Source organism: Ictidomys tridecemlineatus, chromosome 12, assembly GCF_052094955.1.
Source record: "Ictidomys tridecemlineatus isolate mIctTri1 chromosome 12, mIctTri1.hap1, whole genome shotgun sequence".
In the NCBI taxonomy this organism is placed as follows: Eukaryota; Metazoa; Chordata; class Mammalia; order Rodentia; family Sciuridae; genus Ictidomys; species Ictidomys tridecemlineatus.
The window spans coordinates 91,045,144-91,064,140 of record NC_135488.1 but is presented as its reverse complement, the minus strand read 5'-3'; the positions used below and the strand labels follow the sequence as shown (position 1 = coordinate 91,064,140).

The window sequence follows — 18,997 nt, the reverse complement described above, 5'->3', positions numbered from 1 at the left end:
GGAGCTGGGCGGAAACATCCGAGAAGCGGCGCGGAGGGAACTGAAGAGGCCAAGGCGCTGGTCACGGGCGGAGGGATACGTTTCCATGGGAACATCACGATCCCGCCTGTAAACCTGTAGTCTTCCCCGCGGCTTGCCGCTCCATCCCCTCCCTTCCCCTCCCCCTTTCTCTGAACCCCCGGGCTCTTCCTTCCCTTCCCCCTACCCTTTACCCCCTACCCCTTTTCATTTTTCAGTCTAGGAATCCTCAGCGATAGTAATCTTTAGCACAGGTGCTTTAGACCCGCCTATAGGCTGTACACTTTAACCGCTGAGGTTGCAGTTATCGCCGCCTTTCTTTTGGGGGGCCTGACCTAGTCTGCTACTCAGAGATCTTTGGGGCTCATCAGAGGTAATCGAGAGTGTGCCCAGGGTGAGAACTCCACGAACCCCGCCATTCTTCGTAATGGTCTTTGCACCATAGGCCTCAAAAGGGGTGATGCCCCCCAGAGACTTTGGGTGATAATTCCCCTGCTCTACACCGACCCTCCACCCCCTTTAGAACAAGTCACCAATTTAATCTTCCACGTGGTTGGTCGGAGTTTTTGGATTCTGTGGGACAAAGAATAGAATTGTGGGAGTTCTTCCTAGTTATGTTGAAATTGTGATAAAATCCTAAATCCTTAAAGCATTTTGGCTAGTGGCCATTAGGAAATTATTTGCATCTGAAGTACAGATTTATTTGTTCTTTCTTTCTAGTGCTTTCTGCTTTGTATTGTAGTAACACATCTCATCCACTAATACTCGGATCCTGGGGCTTGGGAGGTTTAGTTTAGGTCATCAGTGAGTATCTCACCTCAGCAGGGATAGCAACTTTGCTTGATACACTACCACTCAACATCCATCAAATAAATGAACACCTTTTCATTACATTAAAAATTGCTTAAAATCCAGTTTTGATTTTATGCAATGAATTTGCCAGACACCAACTCCAAAAATACAGAGTTAAGTTACTTTTGTCACCCCTGCCCCCAACCATAGATGTTAAATCTGGAATGCATGAGAGTTGGAAATGTTACACATAAAAGAGGAAATATTTAGGTATTTGTAGTTTTATCTTTTTCATCTGTTGTAACTTCACTTGGTGTGTGTAGGTGTGTGATGCAGAGTACAAGGAAAGGAGGCCTACTTGGTGAATAAAGTATGGATTCTCTCCAGGTAATGCTATAAATTTATATGTATATAGTTCTTCAAATTTATCAAATTATGAAAATAATTAGTCTCAAGAACATATGTGGCAAGAAAATGAAAGCTCCATAGAGGGTGTAATATTTGTTCTCCCCAAATCTTATTGATTTTTGTTTTTATCTACTTAATAGGGTTCTGAAAAGCATTAAATAATTCTTATCAAGATTTTTATATACTTTATGAAAGACAATATCAATTCTGTAATGCTTCACTAATTTCACTTTCTTCTATTAAAAATTTAATGATTTATAACCTGGAACATGGCACACACCTGTAATTCTAGCGGCTGGGAGGCTGAGTCAGAAGGATCTCAAGTTCAAAGCCAGCCTCAGCAATTTAGCAAGGCCCTAAGCAACTGAGTGAGACCTTGTCTCTAAATAAAATACAAAATGGGGCTGGGGATGTTGCTCAGTTGTTGAGTACCCCTGAGTAGTTTAATCCACAGTACAAAAAAAAAAAAAAAAGAATTTAATGAATTTGTGAAAACTACCATTGGACTAGCATAGATAATTTACTGAAAGATAGTTCCTGTTATATACCACATAGCTCATAAAAGGCCTCAATGAATATTTTTTTTTGTTCTAAACACAAAGTCTATTATACCAAAGAGAATTTATAAACAAATAATAATAGTGCAAACAGAAGCAGTTTTCCAACTTATAAAAAACTGCTTTCAAATATGTTAAAGGAAAAGGGGGAACCTGAGGATATAGCTTAGTGATAGAGCCTTGCCTAGCCTGCCCTGGGTTGGATCTTCAGCACCACCAAAAAGAAAAGAAAAGAGATAAACTCCTGACTCTTCTAATATGCCTCTCTTCAGACAGGTATTTGATAGGCTTATTACTAACTATGATTTATCCCTGTTACAGCAGAACCAATTCTTGATCAGGCTTTGCTAAGTCAAGACAAAATAATCATATTGTATACTGTTTCCATACACATACACTACTATACTAAATATTATTTCTGCAAGAACACACAATCAGTTCTTTTCACTAAATGTAGGTGCAAATCAGGGAGATTTTATTGTGCAGAGTACTTTTATTACTGCTGATTCTCTCTCAAATTATTTTTACCATGTCATTTTCTACCTCTAGAATTCCATGTCAAGATCATGTTTCCAGACTCATTTTAAATGTCAGAATTACTTAATTCACTTCAACAAATAACCTAATATTTTCTGATATGAAATATTGAGCAATTCTTAACATGTTCCCGTTGTTAAATCTTAGCATATGATCAGTTTAGGAAGTGAGAGTAATTTATAATCTTTTTACATCAATTTTTAAAAGTCTGCTGTTCCTACCTTCGATATTTCCAGTCTAGCATTAAAGAAAAGTTCACTTTTTAATCTTACTTCCTTCACCATTTTAGTTTCACTTTTAAGCTATTGTCACCATTTTGGCTTGGATGTGAAAACCTTAAAACAAGAGGAAAGAAAATTTAAATCTTTTACACAAGTATCTATTGTAAGAACAGTCTTTTAATATGTATTTATGTATGTGCTATATTTTTGTATGCACTGTAGGTCAATCCAAACAACCATATTCAACTACAGCTTTCTTTTCTTTCAAAATTTTATGATCTACTAATCCCTCCAGAATGCTATTAGGAAATTCTGGGAAGAAAACATTCATAGAAGCTTGTTCATAATTCTTTCATACTACATAAAAAATTAACTTCTCATTAGTCGAGTACTAACTTATAATCAGTACTACCATATGAATGGTGGGGAGAGCAATAAAGTCCTTTGACTAACTTGGAAGATTGAAACTGAGAGAGGAGAAATGTGATGTAGGAGTGCCCCACTGTAAAAAAAAAAAAAAAAAAAAGAAAGAAAAAAGACTTAAATAAATGGTTTATGGGTTTAAAACAATCTAAGGAATTGTGACTTTCTGAGAAATGCCTGATTGTATTAAAAAGTGTAAAACCATGAAATCTTTAAAGACTTAAGTTAATCAATGGTATTGTTCCCTCTGTAAACAAAAGAAAATTAATGAAAGGAACTTGGTATCTTCACTAGAGAGCTAGCTTGATTTATTCAGCACTATCTTGGAAGGAGGGAATCTTGTAGGAGGGAATCCAATCACTAAAATAATGTATTTTATTTATTTATTTATGATTTTTGGTACTGAGGATTGAACCCAGGGACACTTTACCACTGAGCTACATCCCAGTACTTTTATTTTTTATTTTGAGACAGAATCTCACTATATTGCTGAGGGTCTCTTCAAGTTGAAAGCAAAGTGAGGAATCAGGAGACGGGCAAACGAGAAAATAAAAGTTGGTAACCAGGCAAAGATACACACAAGAGTTTATTTGTCAGAGCTGACAAATAGAGGCACATCTCTCCATAAATGGAGAGAGGCAAAACAGGCTTGGGGATCTTTTATGGGGCAGGCTCAGGGATTAGAGCCCGGTCGTTCCTAATTCAGGCATAGAATTGCTTGGGGTGTTATTAACCATGCAGATTTCAAAGTCTACTCCAAGAGTAGGCTGCTATTAACCTGAGGGGCCAAATTTTGCAGAAATAAATTTATTTCCTTAAATATGGGATTCACTTAAGGAACCTACCTTATTAACCAGCACTTGGCTGTACTTAGAGTGACACTATTTAAGACCATTGTCTTTTCTTTGATTTTATTTGGGGGTAGAGGGGTGTTGGACCCAGGAATGAACTACATCCCCAGCCTGTTCTGTAATTTTTTTTTTTTTTTGGTACTAGGGATTTAACCCAGGGACATTTTACCCATGAGTCACATCCTCAGATCATTTTATTTTTTATTTTGAGACAAAGTCCCACTAAATTGCTTAGGGCCTCACTAAAATTGCTGAGGCTGGCCTTGAATTTGGAATCCTCCTGCCTCAGCTTCCCAAGTCACTATGTTTACAGTGACTATGTCACCATGTGCCCAGCTTATTTAATTTCTAGTCTGTGGAAATGATTCTCTTCTATAAATTAATAAGAACATTTTAGTGGGGGCTGGGGTTGTTGCTCAGTGGTAGAGTGCTTGCCTAGCATGTGTGAGGCACTAGGTTTGATCCTCAGCACCATATAAAAATAAATAAATAAAATAAAGGTATTATATTCATCTACAACCAAAAAATATTAAAAGGAAAGAAACCATACTCTAAAAAAACATTTTAGGTAATAAATCCTTTTCTAAGGTGAGAGAGTAATATAATGATTAAGAGCATAAACTCACCTGAGTGAGGCAGTACACGCCTATAATCCCAGCAACTTGAAATGTAGAGGCAGGAGAATTACAAGTTCAAAGCCAGTTTTAGCAATTTAGCAAGACCCTACCTCAAAATAAAAATAATAAAAAGATCTGTGGATGTGGCTCTGTGGTTAAGCACCCCAGGGTTCAATCCCTCGTACAAAAAAGAAAATAGCATAAAAGTTCTGGAATATGACAGAGTTGGGTTTGAAGTTTGGCCCCTCAGGTTAATAGCAGCCTACTTTTGACCTTTAACCAAATTATTTAACATCTCTTTAGCTTTCTCGCCTATAAAATGGTGTTCAGTAGGAGTACCTATCTCAGAATGTTGTTAGGATCAGATGAGGTAAATAACATTGCACAGTATCTAGCAGATCCTGAATATTTAATAAATGTTTTCTGTTAGAAGTAATAGTTTGACTAGCTTGTGTCAGTTGCTAAAAATTTGATATGGTGTGAGTTTATTGACAAAATAGAAATTTTATTTCTGCAAACCTGAGGACAAGACACTAGAACATGGTGACCATCCTCGAATGGCCAGCTAACTTTCTATGAGACATCTTTGCCTTTATTCATTGACTTCAATAATAATTAAATTGGCACTTTTCTTATGTGACCCAATCCACAGAGAGAAAAAATATTGACACATTTAAAAAGCAACATTTCAGTTAAGAAATCTTCAAGTAAATTAGATTCCTAAGAATCCCAAATTCAAATTCTGAAAACTTCTTAAGGGTTCTATCCAAAGACAATTGCCTGTTTAATGAGAAGATGTGTTCATGAACAATGGAGACGGGATAGGAAGGGCCAGGGATATAGCTCAGTGGCAGAGCACTTGCCAAGTTTGATCCCAGCAGAACACAGAGAAAAAAGAGATAAGACAGAAAAATATTTACTTTTTTATTATAACAATTATTATTTGGTCTTTTAAGCTAATGTATAAAAATTAGGCATACCTTAGAGAGGGAAAAAAAAAGGCAAATAAAACGTCTATTCCAGCCAGGTGTCATAGTATGTACTTGTAGCCCCAGCTACTTGAAAAGCTGTGGCAGGAGGATCATGGGTTCCTAGCCAGTCTGGGAGCATAGTGAGGCCCTGTCTCATAAAAACAAAAACAAAACAAAATATATTCCAAAGCTATTGACAATATATTACAATTCCTATATAGATAATTAAACTACTTTTGAAAAAAATGGCTTGAAATTCAGAGGCAAGAGAAATTTTATGAGCTCACTAGTCTAATCATCTTGTTTCTCTAATGGAATTAAGATTAAGAACAGCAATATGATGAGTGCAATGGTTTCCAAATCCTGCTATAAGGACCATCAGTTTGGACTTTGACAAAGTTTCTCCAATCTCAGAATTATTGCCAACCTCTCTTCTTTTGGGATGAACTATCCTTTATTTTGCAAATATTATATATATCTCCTAGATTTTATTATATATAATAATAATAATAATAAAAAGGTCTGGGGATGTGGCTCTATATATACATATATGTATATATGTGTGTGTGTGTGTCTATATATATATATATATATATATATATATATATATATATATATATATATATATGGTGTGTATGTGTGTGTGTTTTAAAATGTAGTAGTAGTAGTTCCCCAACTATTTTGTTTTTAGTTTTATAGTTCTGGTGTTTAAACCCAGGGCTTTAGGAATGTCAGAGCCTTGTGAAGGCTAGGCAAGTACTCTACCACTGAGCTACATCCCCAGTTCTCCTCTACCTTTTTTAAGTAAGAGGATGCTAACAGTAATTTTTAAAATCTTATATGCTTTTTTGATATATAAAATGTTTGATCCCATCCCACCAATCCTTTTATTTCCAATCTCCAAATCCAAGTATCTAGAGTTGATAGTAACTAACAAGCATGATTTATCCTCATAAAAAAAAAATCATGCAGGGCTGGGGCTATATAGCTCAGTGGCAGAGTGCTTGCCTAGCTTGTGTGAAGCACTGGGTTCAATCCTTAGCACCATATAGGAAAAAATAAATAAAATAAAGGCACTCTGTCCATCTACAACTACAAATTTTTTTTTTTTAAATTCATGCAGGTATAGTGGTGCACAACTGTAATCCTAGATTCAGGAGGCTGAGGCAGGAGGGTTGCAAGTTCCAGGCCAGCTTCAGCAACTTAGCAAGCCTGAGTTTCAAAGTAAAATAAAAAATGCTGGGGATGTAGCTCATTGGTAGAACACCCCTGAGTTCAGTCTCCAGTACTGAAAAAATATATATATTTATCTTCATTAATAAATGCAAATTTAAAAACAACACACTATTTTTCTCACGAGTACAGAGAAATGATACCATGTATTTTTTTTAAAGAGAGAGAGAGAGAGAGAGAGAGAGAGAGAGAATTTTTAAATACTTTTTATTTTTCCGCGGACACAACATCTTTGTTTGTATGTGGTGCTGAGGATCGAACCCGGGCCGCACACATGCCAGGTGAGCGCGCGCTACCGCTTGAGCCACATCCCCAGCCTGATACCATGTATTTGTAGGTTAACATGGTAATATGTTTTTTAAATGTACTTTAGCTCAGCATTTCCATTTCCTGGAATTTATTGTTGGAAATAATCAAAGTTAAGCATAAAGATTTATATGCAAAAATGTTTTACAATCTTATTTATAATGTCAAAAATTGGATATAGCCTGAAAATCAAACAAAAAGGGATTGAAATATGGTCACTTAAAAATCATGTAGAATATATCTGTACAACCAGACAAAAGAGAAATTACAGTCCGTATATATATGATGTGTTGTCAAAATGATTCTAATTAGAACAAATGAAAATAAAATTTAAAAATAAAATAAAAATCACGTAGAAGAATTTTTATTTTGGTACCAGGGATTGAACCTAGAGGCGCTTAACCACTGAGCCACATCCCCAGCCTTTTTTTTTTTTTAATTTTATTTAGAGACAGGGTCTCACTGAGTTGCTTAGGGCCTTGCTAAGGTACTGAGGCTGGCTTTGAACTTGTGATCCTCCTGCCTCAGCCTTCCAAGCTGCTAGGATTATAAGCAGGCGCCACTACACCTCACTAAGTAGAAAAATTTTTAACATCAGAAATATATTCATGATACACAGTTAAGTAACAAAAGCAGACTCCAAATTCAAATATATGTGTACTTGTTGGATTTATAAAAATAAATTGGTATTAATAAAAGTAATTTTCTCACTTTCCTGTATTTCACAGATTTCTATAATTTTTTTTTAACTGGTGGGGGTGCCTGAAAGTAGAAAAATTCCAATTTGAACTAAGAAATCACTGGCTAGTAGCTGTGTAAACTGAAACATAGTACTGTACTTGTCATTTTAGGCTTTAGATTTCTCAAGAGAAAATGGAGATAATAAAAGGCTATCTGTTGTTGAGGAATATTAGGAGTGAAGTTTACATGCACTTTGATCATTTTTTGATTTCTTATGATCTACATGCACTCTTATAAGATGAAAAAATTAAATGTCATCTTATTTTGAAAAATAATTACAAATAGTTTAAGTGGAAATAGTAATGGAGGAACTAAGTGGGAGATAGTTAATAGAGGTATAATCTAACATTAATATGCTCCCTAACTATTAATTGTGGTTGCCCTGGGAAGTGGGATTGGGTGGAAGATAGGGAAGAGCTTTCAGTTTTTAACTGTTTAGTCTTCCCTATTATTTGAAGGGTTTGTTTTTATAAACAAATATAATACTTCTGTAATAATTTTTAAACATGGCCATATACCCTTCCCCACACCCTGGATACCTTTTACACAACTTTATTTTTTTTATAGCCCTTCTTAACTTCTTCTGACTTAGCCATTTATTGCACAATAGGAGTTGTTAAATTAATGAATTTTACTAAAAACTTATTTCAGCCAGGCACAAGTAGCACCTATAATCCCAGCGACCCAGGAGGCTGAGGGAGGAGGATCCCAAATTGGAAGGCAGCTTCAGCAATTTAGCCAGGCTCTAAGCAACTCAGAAAGACCCTGTCTCAAAAAACCAAACCAAACCAAAACAAAACAAAACAAAACACCTATTTCACTGTCTTTACATGGTTATTGCTCAATTAACATTTGCAAATGGATGATTTCTCAAAGGTAGTATAGCTACTTTCTGGACTGATTCTGAGCCTATTCCAGGGAGATGTTTGTTTTATGGTACTGGGGAATCAAACACAGGACCGTGCGCATGCGAGGAAAGTGTCTTAACACTGAGCCATACTCCCAGACCATCAGAGAGGTTCCTTTTGCCTCACATTACCTCCCTAGAAGTGATTTGTTTTGGATTTTTATCAATTATTTGAAGATCATAGGGACACATTTGTTTTATGTTATAAAAATCTATCTACAAACCTGCAAGTATACTACCATTTTTCATTGATATTAAAAAGCAACAACAACAACAACAAAAAAAAAAAACTCAACATTCCCCTCTATCCTAGGATTATTCTGTCTGGTTACACACCAAGGGAAGTTGTTTATTGCATTTTTATGAACAAGTATCCCTATTGACTCTCCCCTGTCTACATGCAGCTGAATTTCTCTTACAGATTAGCTCTCAAGGTTACTCATATAGTGTTTCTCATACAGATAATCTTAATTATGAGGTTAAAATTCTCAGTTGGTCTTCTCAAGTGTAAAGAACCAAACTTTTCTGAATTTTGCTAGTTCCACTTATTTTCGCACAATTTTCCATCCCCTCAGATTCCAGGGAGACAGCTTCTCTTCAGTTAAATGTCTTAAATGAGGTGCTAAGGAGGTCCAGGTTTTGTTTTCCATGAAAACCTTCCATAAAAGGAAAAAGAGGAATATTAATGTATCTTTTCTTGGAATTCTGGGGAATAGTGTAAATCACTTTACACTTTCTTTACACATTTAATTTACAACCACAGTAAAGATATGTATACTCATATTTAACAAATCATAACAAAAAATAAAATAAAAAATAATTTAAAAAAGATATGTATATTCCCTTTCATTTTTTCTTCTTCAAAAGCTTGTACTATGCTCCTAATAAGGGCAAGCTTATCATAAAGATAATAAACATGTGGACCTTGCCCTCAAAGAATCTTAACAGGATCTAAACTCATAAATATATATGCATATTTACACCAAATTGATTTGGCTTCCTTATTTCAGATTTAATAACAATTATTCTTGCTTTTTTTGTTTTCCCAGTGTGAGGCAGGAACTCTACCAATAAGCTACAGCCCCAGCCCTCTATTTTGTATTTTATTTAGAGACAGGGTTTCACAGAGTTGCTTAGGGCCTTGCTAAATTGCTGAGGCAATTGAATTTGTAATCCTCCTGCCCCAGCCTCCCAAGCCACTGGGATTACAGGCATGTGCCACCATACCCAGCCAATCTGTTATCTCTTAAGTTACCTCAAAGTATATTTACCTAGCATTTGCCTATATTTTTGCTAGTAGAGTTTTACCCCTTCTACCATTATTGTCTCCCAATGGCTAAATCATGTAGAAAGTTTTCCTAGGATTTTTTAAAAAATATTTTTTAGTTGTAGATGGACAAAATTTCTTTATTTTGTTTATTTAGTTTTTTATGTGCTGTTGGGGAAATCTAACCTAGTGCCTCCTGCATGCTAGGCAAGTGCTCTACCACTGAGCCACAACCCCAGCCCAACAATACCTTTGTTTAAGCCACAATCCCAGCCCCAATACCTTTGTTTTAATGTGGTACTGAGGATCGAATCCAGTGCCTCACATGTGCTAGGTGAGTGCTCTACCACTGAGCCACAACCCCAGCCCTTGGGTTTCCTAGGATTTTTATGGCTCCTAATCTTATCCCAAAGCTAAGATGTCCCTATAGTCTTTCAAAATATTTCTTTTTCAATGAGAGCCTTCCCCCTTGCTATTGTAAATCTTTAGGCATTTTGAAAACGAGGTATATTTCATGTTTGCACAAACATAGAACTGCCATGCACAAAGTAGGTGGTCAATAAATTTTTGTCAAATTACTTTTTTAAAAAATAATTTTTAGTTGTTAGTGGATCTTTTATTTATTTATATGCAATGCTGAGGATAAACCCAGGGCCTCACACATGCCAGGCAAGCACTCTACCACTGAGACACAACTCCAACCCCTTGTCAAATGACTTTTAAAATAGAAGTTGAAATAATACTATAATGTACAGGGTGCTGACTATGACTATGACCTCTAACCTGGGCTTAAACCCTGACTGTGCATACAGTGACTTGGGCAAACTTTGACTTTGACTTTGGGTAAAATAGAATAAAGCACAAATACTAGACTATGAATATTGTGCGGGATGGACCAAATCTAACTATTGTATGCCTAATTCTTAGCACAGTTCTTGTATCTTAGATGCTTAATATTTGTTGAATGTTATTAGATAAAATGGATATAGATAATCCTTGACTTATTATGGTTCAACTTATATTTTTACTTTACAAGGAGTTTAGCCAGATAATAAATGCATTTTGAACTTAATATTTTTGACTTATGATGGGTTTATGGGGATATAACTCCATGACAAACTCATCATAAATCAAAGAGCTCTATAAATGTTATCCACAGTCACACCACCCAGGGATAACCATCTTTAATCATCTGGGATATATAATTCCAGTTTTTATCCATGTGTATGTTGTTTCTTTAGGGAAAAAAATGTATCATTTTGTAAAGCCCTGCTGTATTTGCTTAGTGCATGTGATGTTTGACTTTATGTTTCAACTTGACTGGGTCACCAGCTGCCGGGCTTTTGGTCAAACATTATCCTGGGTAGGTCTATGAGGTTGTTTCTGAGTGAGATTAACATTTGAGTCAAGCAGATTGCCTGCTTTATGTGGGCAGGCTTCATCCAAATATTTGGACCTTGATAGGGAAAAAAAAAAAAAAACTTTGGGTAGGAACTCCTTCTACCTGGCTGACTGAATGAGATAGCCATCTTTTCCTGCCTTCTAAACAGAACTGAAGAATTATCTCTTCTTGGGTTTCCATTCTGTCAGTTTGGAGATTAAAATTCACACTATTGGAACACCTCATTCTGGGGCCTTCAGACTCTCACTGGAACTACTATGCCAATGGCTTTCCTGAGTTTCCAGCTTGCAGATTGAAGATCTTGGGACTTCTCAGCCTCCTTAATTGCTTGAGCCAATTTTTTAAAAATATTTTTTTCTTTAGTTGTAGATGGCCAACAGTATATTTACTTTATTTATTTTTATGTGGTGCTAAGGATCAAGCCCAGTGCCTCAAGTGCCAGTCAAGCACTCTACCACTGAGCCACAACCCCAGCCCTTGAGCCAATTCTTTACAACAAATCTCCATAGAAAGATACATCGATAGGTAGGTAGATGATACAGATGTATGGATATGGATTTTTCTTTATTGGTTTGGTTTCTCTGGATAACCCTAATACAGTACATTGCACTATCAACAATTATCTAAGTCATTAAATTTTCTTTTTCAAGAATATAATGTTTGTAGAGTATACCATTGTAGGGTTCCTTTGTTATAAAAAATTTAGATTGCTTTCATTTTATATGTTATAAATAAATGCTGAAGTGAATATAACTTATATAAATATCCATGCATATTTCGATTATTTCTTTAGAACAATTATATAAGTAGCTGGGTACTGTGATGCATACCTATAATCTCAGTTACTCAGGAGGCTGAGGCAGGCAGTAGAATTACAAGTTCAAGAACAAGTTGCCTAAGCAACTTAGTTGAGACAAAAAAAAAAAAAAAAGATCTGGGCATGTGGCTCAGTGGTTGAGTGCTTGCCTAGCATTTGCAAAGCCCTGGGTTCAATCCCAGGTACAACTAATAATAATCATTATTATTTTAATTCCATAAATGAAATTGCTGAGTAAAAGAGTATGAAAAATGTATAAGCTTTTAAAGCATATTGTTAGGAGCTAGAGATATAACTCAGTGGAACAACGTATGCCTAACATGCATAAGATTTGATCTCCAGTACTGCAAAGAAAAAAAATGAATGTTATCAATTAGCTCTCCAAAGTGGTTACACCCATTTATACATCTGGCAACAAGTCTAAAAGGGCATTTGGTCACTGCAGCTTCATTAATACCAAGTGTTAATGATTTTTTAATCTGCCAAATTTGATTTTTAAAGATATCTTATTTTTCAATTTGATTTTGATTCACAGGCCAAACATTAAGCTTGTTAACTATTCATGTTCTTTGCTGATTTTTCTGTTGGAATGTTTTATCTGTCTTACTGATAAATAGGAACTCTATGTTAAGAACATAAGGCCTCAGTTTGGGTTGTAGCTCAGTGGTAGAGCACTTGCCTAGCATGTGTGAGTCACTGGGTTTGATCCTCAGTACCACATAAAAATAAATCAATAAAATAAAGATATTGTGTCCACCTACAACTAAAAAATAAATATTTTTTTAAAAGTATTAACTGATTGATAGTATTAACAATTAAATGACTATTTCTTCTCTTCTCTCTCTCTTTTTTTTTTTTTTTTTTTGGTACTGAGGATGGAGCCCAGAGGTTCTTTTACCACTGAGCCAAATCCCCATGGATGTGGCTTTTTTTTTGTGTGTGTGTGTGTGTGCTAGGGATTGAACCCATGGCCTCATGCATGAAAGGCAAGTACTCTACCAACTGAGACCCAGCTCTTTTTATTTTTATTTTGAGACAAGGTCTTGCTAAGTTGCTTAGGGCCTCACTAAATTGCTAAAGCTGGTCTTTAACTTGGGATCCTCCTGCCTCAGCCTCCTGAGTCACTAGGATTACAGGTGTGTCACCACACCTAGCTTAAATGCTTAAGTGACTATTTCATCTTGAATTTTAGTATATACAAATTGAAAACTATCATAACCATTTGATAAATGCTAATTTAGCTAAGTGCCAGTCATTATTGTTGGTCAAGACATACAAAAGACATGATCAGAAGACTGACACTTAAAAATATATATATTCAGGGGGCTATAGCTCAGTGTTAGAACACTTGCCTACCATTTGTGGGGCCCTTTGTTTGATCCCTAGTATCACCAAAAAAAGAAAAGAAAAAAGAAAAATCCTCTTTACCTGTGCTTTGTATATCCCCTTTAGTCACTATTTATTTATTTATCTATCTATCTATCTGTCTGTTAACAGTGTTGGGGTGATTATGCTAACAGATTTAGATAAAGTTTCAGACAAAGTAAAATTTTGGGTTATCTTGAATGGAGAATAGTCTATGGAATATAATTTGAAAACATCTTGATTTAGGCCAGAAGAAAGGATACTGTCCTTGGATTGAACTTGGCTGTTGCCCAGGTGGATCTGGATAACCTTGATCTAGCCACTACTCCCTGACCCCAGTACTGGGGATCAAACCCAGGCCCTCACATGATAGGCAAGTGCTCTACCACTGCACCCCTAGCCCTAGCCACTTTTGTTGCCACCCAAAGATTAATTTCCCTCCTAATGGATGATTTGGCTCTCCCACTCAGAACCAAGTTTCAGCTAATTGTGTGATTAACTCTGCTTTCCAAAGGATAGTTTTTACAGTTGCTAATACCCTGAAACATTATCGAACCCTAAGGTATAAAAACAAATATTTACCTAAAATAATACATCTGAGGCTGTCTTCTCCATTATTTTTTCCTTGGATGTAACATATTTTCCTTCTTTGTTTTTTTTCTTTCTTCATAAAAATCTGCATCTCTTTCTTCTGTGTTTCTCTTCTTTCCTTTGATTATCCTTCTTGCTTTACCTCTCTCTCTTGACTTTTTATTTATTGAAATAAAGAATTTAGCCAGGTGCTGAGCATGGAGGTGGACACCACTAATCCTAGTCACTCAGGAGGCTAATAAAACAGGAAGATTGTTAGCTCAAGGCGAGCCTCAACAACTTAGTGAGACCCTGTCTCAAAATAAAAAATAAAAAGGGCTGAGGAGGCCTGGGGTTGTAGCTCAGTGGTAGAGTGCCCCTGAGTTCAATCTCCAGTACCATAAAACAAACAAAATTTAGGTATATTCTCTGAAGTATATACTTAATTATTCATATGTACTTGTAATTATTCTACTTAATTTTTTAAAAATTAAAAAAAATATTTCATACTAAAGATTGAACCAAGCCCTTTTTATTTTTTATTTTGAGACAGAGTCTCACTAAGTTGCTTAGGACCTCACTAAGTTGTTGATACTGGTTTTGAACTTGCAATCCTCCTGCCTCAGCCTTCCTAGCTGCTGGGATGATGGTGCCACTGTGCCCATTTCTAAAGTATTTTAATAATTATTGTTAAGTGTCATGTTTGTGGTTTTTACTTTTTTTTTTAAATATTTTTTAGATGCATGGATCTTTATTTTATTCATTTATTTATATGTGGTGCTGAGAATCGAACCCAGTGCCTTACACATGCTAGGCAAGTGCTCTACCACTGAGCCACAGCCTCAGCCCCAGTGGTTTTTACTTTTTAAAATAGATTAATTGAAACACTCATGTTATTATGAATAAATTAGTTTGCTATTCATAATTGGTCTTGAATATGCCCACTCCCACCTGACCTTGCAGTTGTTAAATGACTCCTGGTAGAAGAAATGATTTCCTACCAAGATACTGTAGTAATGCTGTGATAATATTGTTTTATTTGAATTTCTTTTTTCTAAAGGCAACAATACTGGGAAGTCTTTCTAGTTTGTATGGCTCTCTGCATACCCAAAGTCTTGTACAACTGACCATATTAGTTTTGCTAAGACCTAGTTAGCATTCATACTATGTGCAAGTGCCATGATGGTGCTAACAGCATGGGAGGGATTTTTCATTTCCATAATCTTTATTTTCTGGTCTGGACAATTCATCCCTTCCTTAGTCTGAACTGGAGAACTGAGTGGACACATTCTCTTTCCAGCCAGATTCTTGTCCCTCAAGGCCTTTCCAATTCAAGGGTTTTCCACAGCTCTCACAGTACAGTTCTGCAGTAAAATACACAACAGCATGATCTTGAAAAATTGATATATTGAAGGAATGGTTACAAAATAACTCTCTGTTTACAAAGGATTTATGTTGGAATGTTTTTAAAGTGCATGTTTTCTTTATGATTTAAACCTTTCAGAAAGGCTTCTTATGGGTAAATAAAATTATCTTTCTCCCCCCTTGTCTGACATAGATATCCTTGTGCTGCACCTCACGGCTAGTCGTGTGTTTACCTCCATTTTAACAGCAATACCCCACACGGAGCTTTGGGTGGACTAAGAGACCCTGGTTAAGACAGCAGCAGCTACCCTCATTTCAACCACGTCACTCCACTTTGAATATTTCCCATCTCTAAGCGGAGAAGCAAATATGCCTCTTATTCTAGGAAAAAGAGAAAATGATCAGGAGGACAAGTTAAACAGTACACGTACTTTAAGTGAAGGAGAAAAAGATCAGGATGTCATTAGTAGATCACTTCCTCTAAGTAAAAGAGAAAATGTTCAGGAGGAAAAGTTTGAAGATGCCTATGAAATTATCCCTATGGCAACAACAATGAATCTCCTGTCTTCCTTGGAAGAATGCACAACTGGACTATACTTATTTCTAAATAACAGATTCACAGATGCAATAAATCTCATTTACCCGTGGTCTAAAAACAGCACATACCATGCCCTATTATACAGTATGCTTATGGTTGTGAAAGCCATCCTGACTTTTGATCCACAGGACATACAGATTGGGATGAATGCTGCAAAGGAAGCTTTGAAAACCTGTAACAATTTCCGAAGAAGAACTAGGATAATGACTTTATCTCGTATAGTGAGTAGACAGGGAATAAGAGGTGTCAAAGAAGAAGAATTACATGCAGAAGTCTGCTATGCTGAGTGTTTGATCTTGAAATCTTCCATAGCATTTATACAGGATGACAGTATGATTAGTTTTCTTAAAAGTGGGCTCAGCGTTGGGTCAAGTTATCAAATATACAAAGATTGTCAACAGGTATTAACTCTTATGCCTCACGGCCACAGCAAAGCCCACAGACACTTGGTTGGAGGGATAAAATTTGGACTTGGATCATTTAATTTGATGTTATCACTTGTGCCACCAAAGACACTTAGACTTCTCAATGTTGTTGGACTTTCTGGGGAGAGAGAGGTAGGCTTGGCTTTGCTTCATGAGAGTGCATCTGAAACTCATATAAATAATATTTTAAGTGTTTTCACTCTACTCTTTTATTACAGTTACATCCATGTAGCTTTTGGTGTTGAAAAAGTTTCCAGTTTGGCTACAGAGAATCTCTTCCTCATATACCTCCAGAAATTTCCAAACTGTGTTGTACTTAAATTTTTTCATGCACGTTTTAGTATGTTGAGAGGAAATTTTGAAAAAGCACAATTGAAATTACATGAGTGCATTTTTACTCAGAACGAATGGAAACAGGTTCACCACCTCTGTTACTGGGAACTCATGTGGTGCCACATTTTTCTGCAGGATTGGAAGCAGGCTTACAACTATGCCCATCTACTGTATATACATAGCAGATGGTCCAAGGCAATATATGTGTACAGTAAAGCTATCATATTGGCTTTACTTCCTCCTGATTTTGTGAAATCACTAAATGATAACATGAACTCTCTCTTCTTAAATGTGGAAAACCTGAGAATCAAAATTTTAGGCACCCCTGTGCCAATAGAAAAGTTTGTTGCTGAGAAAGGTCAGCGCTATGGTACTACTACAGGCTGGTTTGCGGCACAGCCCCTTCTGGAATTCATTTATGCCTGGAGTGGTTTCCGAGTCATGAGCAAAAAAGTAGAGCTTATTTCAAGCTGGCTATCAATAATTAACAAAGGAAAAGACCTTTTGCAGGAAAATCCAAATGAGGAATATGGCACAGATGACATAAGTTTCTTAAATTTGCTGAAAGGGCTATGCCTGAAACACCTAGGCAAATATTTGAAGGCTGAGCATTACTTTAATCGTGTTATTCAAAAGGAGAAGTTTTTAAAATATGACCACTATTTGGTGCCATATACTTACTATGAACTTGGAATTCTACACTATCTGAAAGGAGATTTTGCCAGTGCAACAAAATATCTAGACAACATAAAGAACTATAAAGACTATTCCATGGAAGCCCGGTTACAGTTTAGGGCTCATATAGCCCTTGAACAAATAGCTAAAGAAAAGTGATTTAAACACAAAGTGTGCTTTTGTTTAGCACAAGTGGAATATCTACAACCAGCAAAATAATTAGCAGGTAGAAAAATCATTTCTTTGTGGAAAAGAAATTCAAGAGGCAGCTGCTAAGATCTGATCAGTAACAAATAAGAAAGGAATTGGCCATTTCTTTCCGCTCTTTTTTTTCTCCTTATGTTTAAATGTGATGATTAGACTTGCAAATGGAGTGACCGAACATTCTTGAAAAAGAAAAGGCAAATGCTTTCTTCACATTGTAAAAATATTGTCTTAAAACTTCCAAGGCAGTTTTTAACACCAACTTAGATAATGTATACAACTTACAAATAAAATAGGAAAAGTGGCCACACTCAGGATACCAGAGGCCTGTAAATGTTTTTTTTATTTAATTTTAAAGAAAATGATCTCGAAGGTCTTACTGATGATATTTCAGTGATAACACAGAATAGCATAAATTCTGAATGTTTTTCCCTTACATACAGTCACTTTTATTGGCTTTTTGTATCAGAGAATAATTTTTCCATTGGGTGAAGGGGAGTATTTTTTAACTTTTTTCATTAGGAAATTCAAATAAAGGTTTGTAATTTCCCACAGGATAGCAAAAAAAAAAAAAAAAAAAAAAAAAGCACACCTCTCCTGCTACACACATAAACCCTTGGGAGATAATTGGGACCAAAAGGATATGTCACTGGGTAGAAAGAAAAGACCAGGCTCTTGGAGGAAGAGGAACCCTCCCTTTCATTGTGCTCCCTAAAATGTTAATTCTTATTAAGATCAGCTCTTCAACATAATTAAACCTCCTGTATCTATCCATTGTTGCTTGGCTAATCTGAGATTAAATGGAAACTATAAGGGATGAGGCAACATTGTTTTACCTGCCTTAGAGATAAAAATCAGTTCCTAAAGACCAGACCAGTAAGTCAGGATAAATATAACCGTCCCCTTTGTAGTCACCCTTTGAAACAGGTTGCTGGGGAAAGTGTTGCTTGGTAAAACACAGTAGTATAGTACATTATCTTAATACTTTGGGTGTCCAAATAGCCAATTGGAGCACAATGAGGCACCAATAGTTCATATTTAGCATTAATTGCTTTTAAAAATATTTTCCCCATAAACTTTTATGTGAACAATAGTGCTTAGTTATTCCCCATTATTTAATTAGTATGGTTTAGTGGTTAAGAGGTTAAGAGGTAGTTGCTTGCCCAACTAGGAGATTTGTATTCTAGCTCTGTTACTAAATAACTGTATGATCCTGGGTGTGTCTGCTTTCATTTCCTTAGCTGTAAAATAGGGATAACAATAGTACCTATCTCATGGTTTTACTATGTAAAGATAGAGCCAATAAGCCTCTTTTATTATTATTACTGGTACTACTAACAATAATACCACATTATTCTTTAGGGCAGAAAACTTTCTTGGAAAAAGGTCCCTTT

At 35.9% G+C, this 18,997-nt stretch overlaps 1 protein-coding gene across 2 annotated transcripts; it reads left to right on the top strand.

Moving 5' to 3' along the window:
* Positions 1 to 14: 14 nt before the first annotated feature.
* On the top strand, positions 15 to 17,920 carry LOC101967471 (tetratricopeptide repeat protein 39B). 2 transcript variants are annotated; one of them, XM_005324558.4, is made up of 3 exons: positions 15 to 391; positions 1,134 to 1,197; positions 15,562 to 17,920. In XM_005324558.4, the coding sequence occupies exon 3, from the start codon at positions 15,738 to 15,740 to the stop codon at positions 17,556 to 17,558; it is 1,821 nt and encodes a 606-aa protein (XP_005324615.1). In that variant the 5' UTR covers positions 15 to 391; positions 1,134 to 1,197; positions 15,562 to 15,737; the 3' UTR covers positions 17,559 to 17,920. The 2 variants fall into 2 exon arrangements, with proteins under 2 accessions (XP_005324615.1, XP_077885460.1); XM_078029334.1 differs by having other exon boundaries at positions 15 to 1,197.
* The last annotated feature ends 1,077 nt before the right edge of the window (positions 17,921 to 18,997 follow it).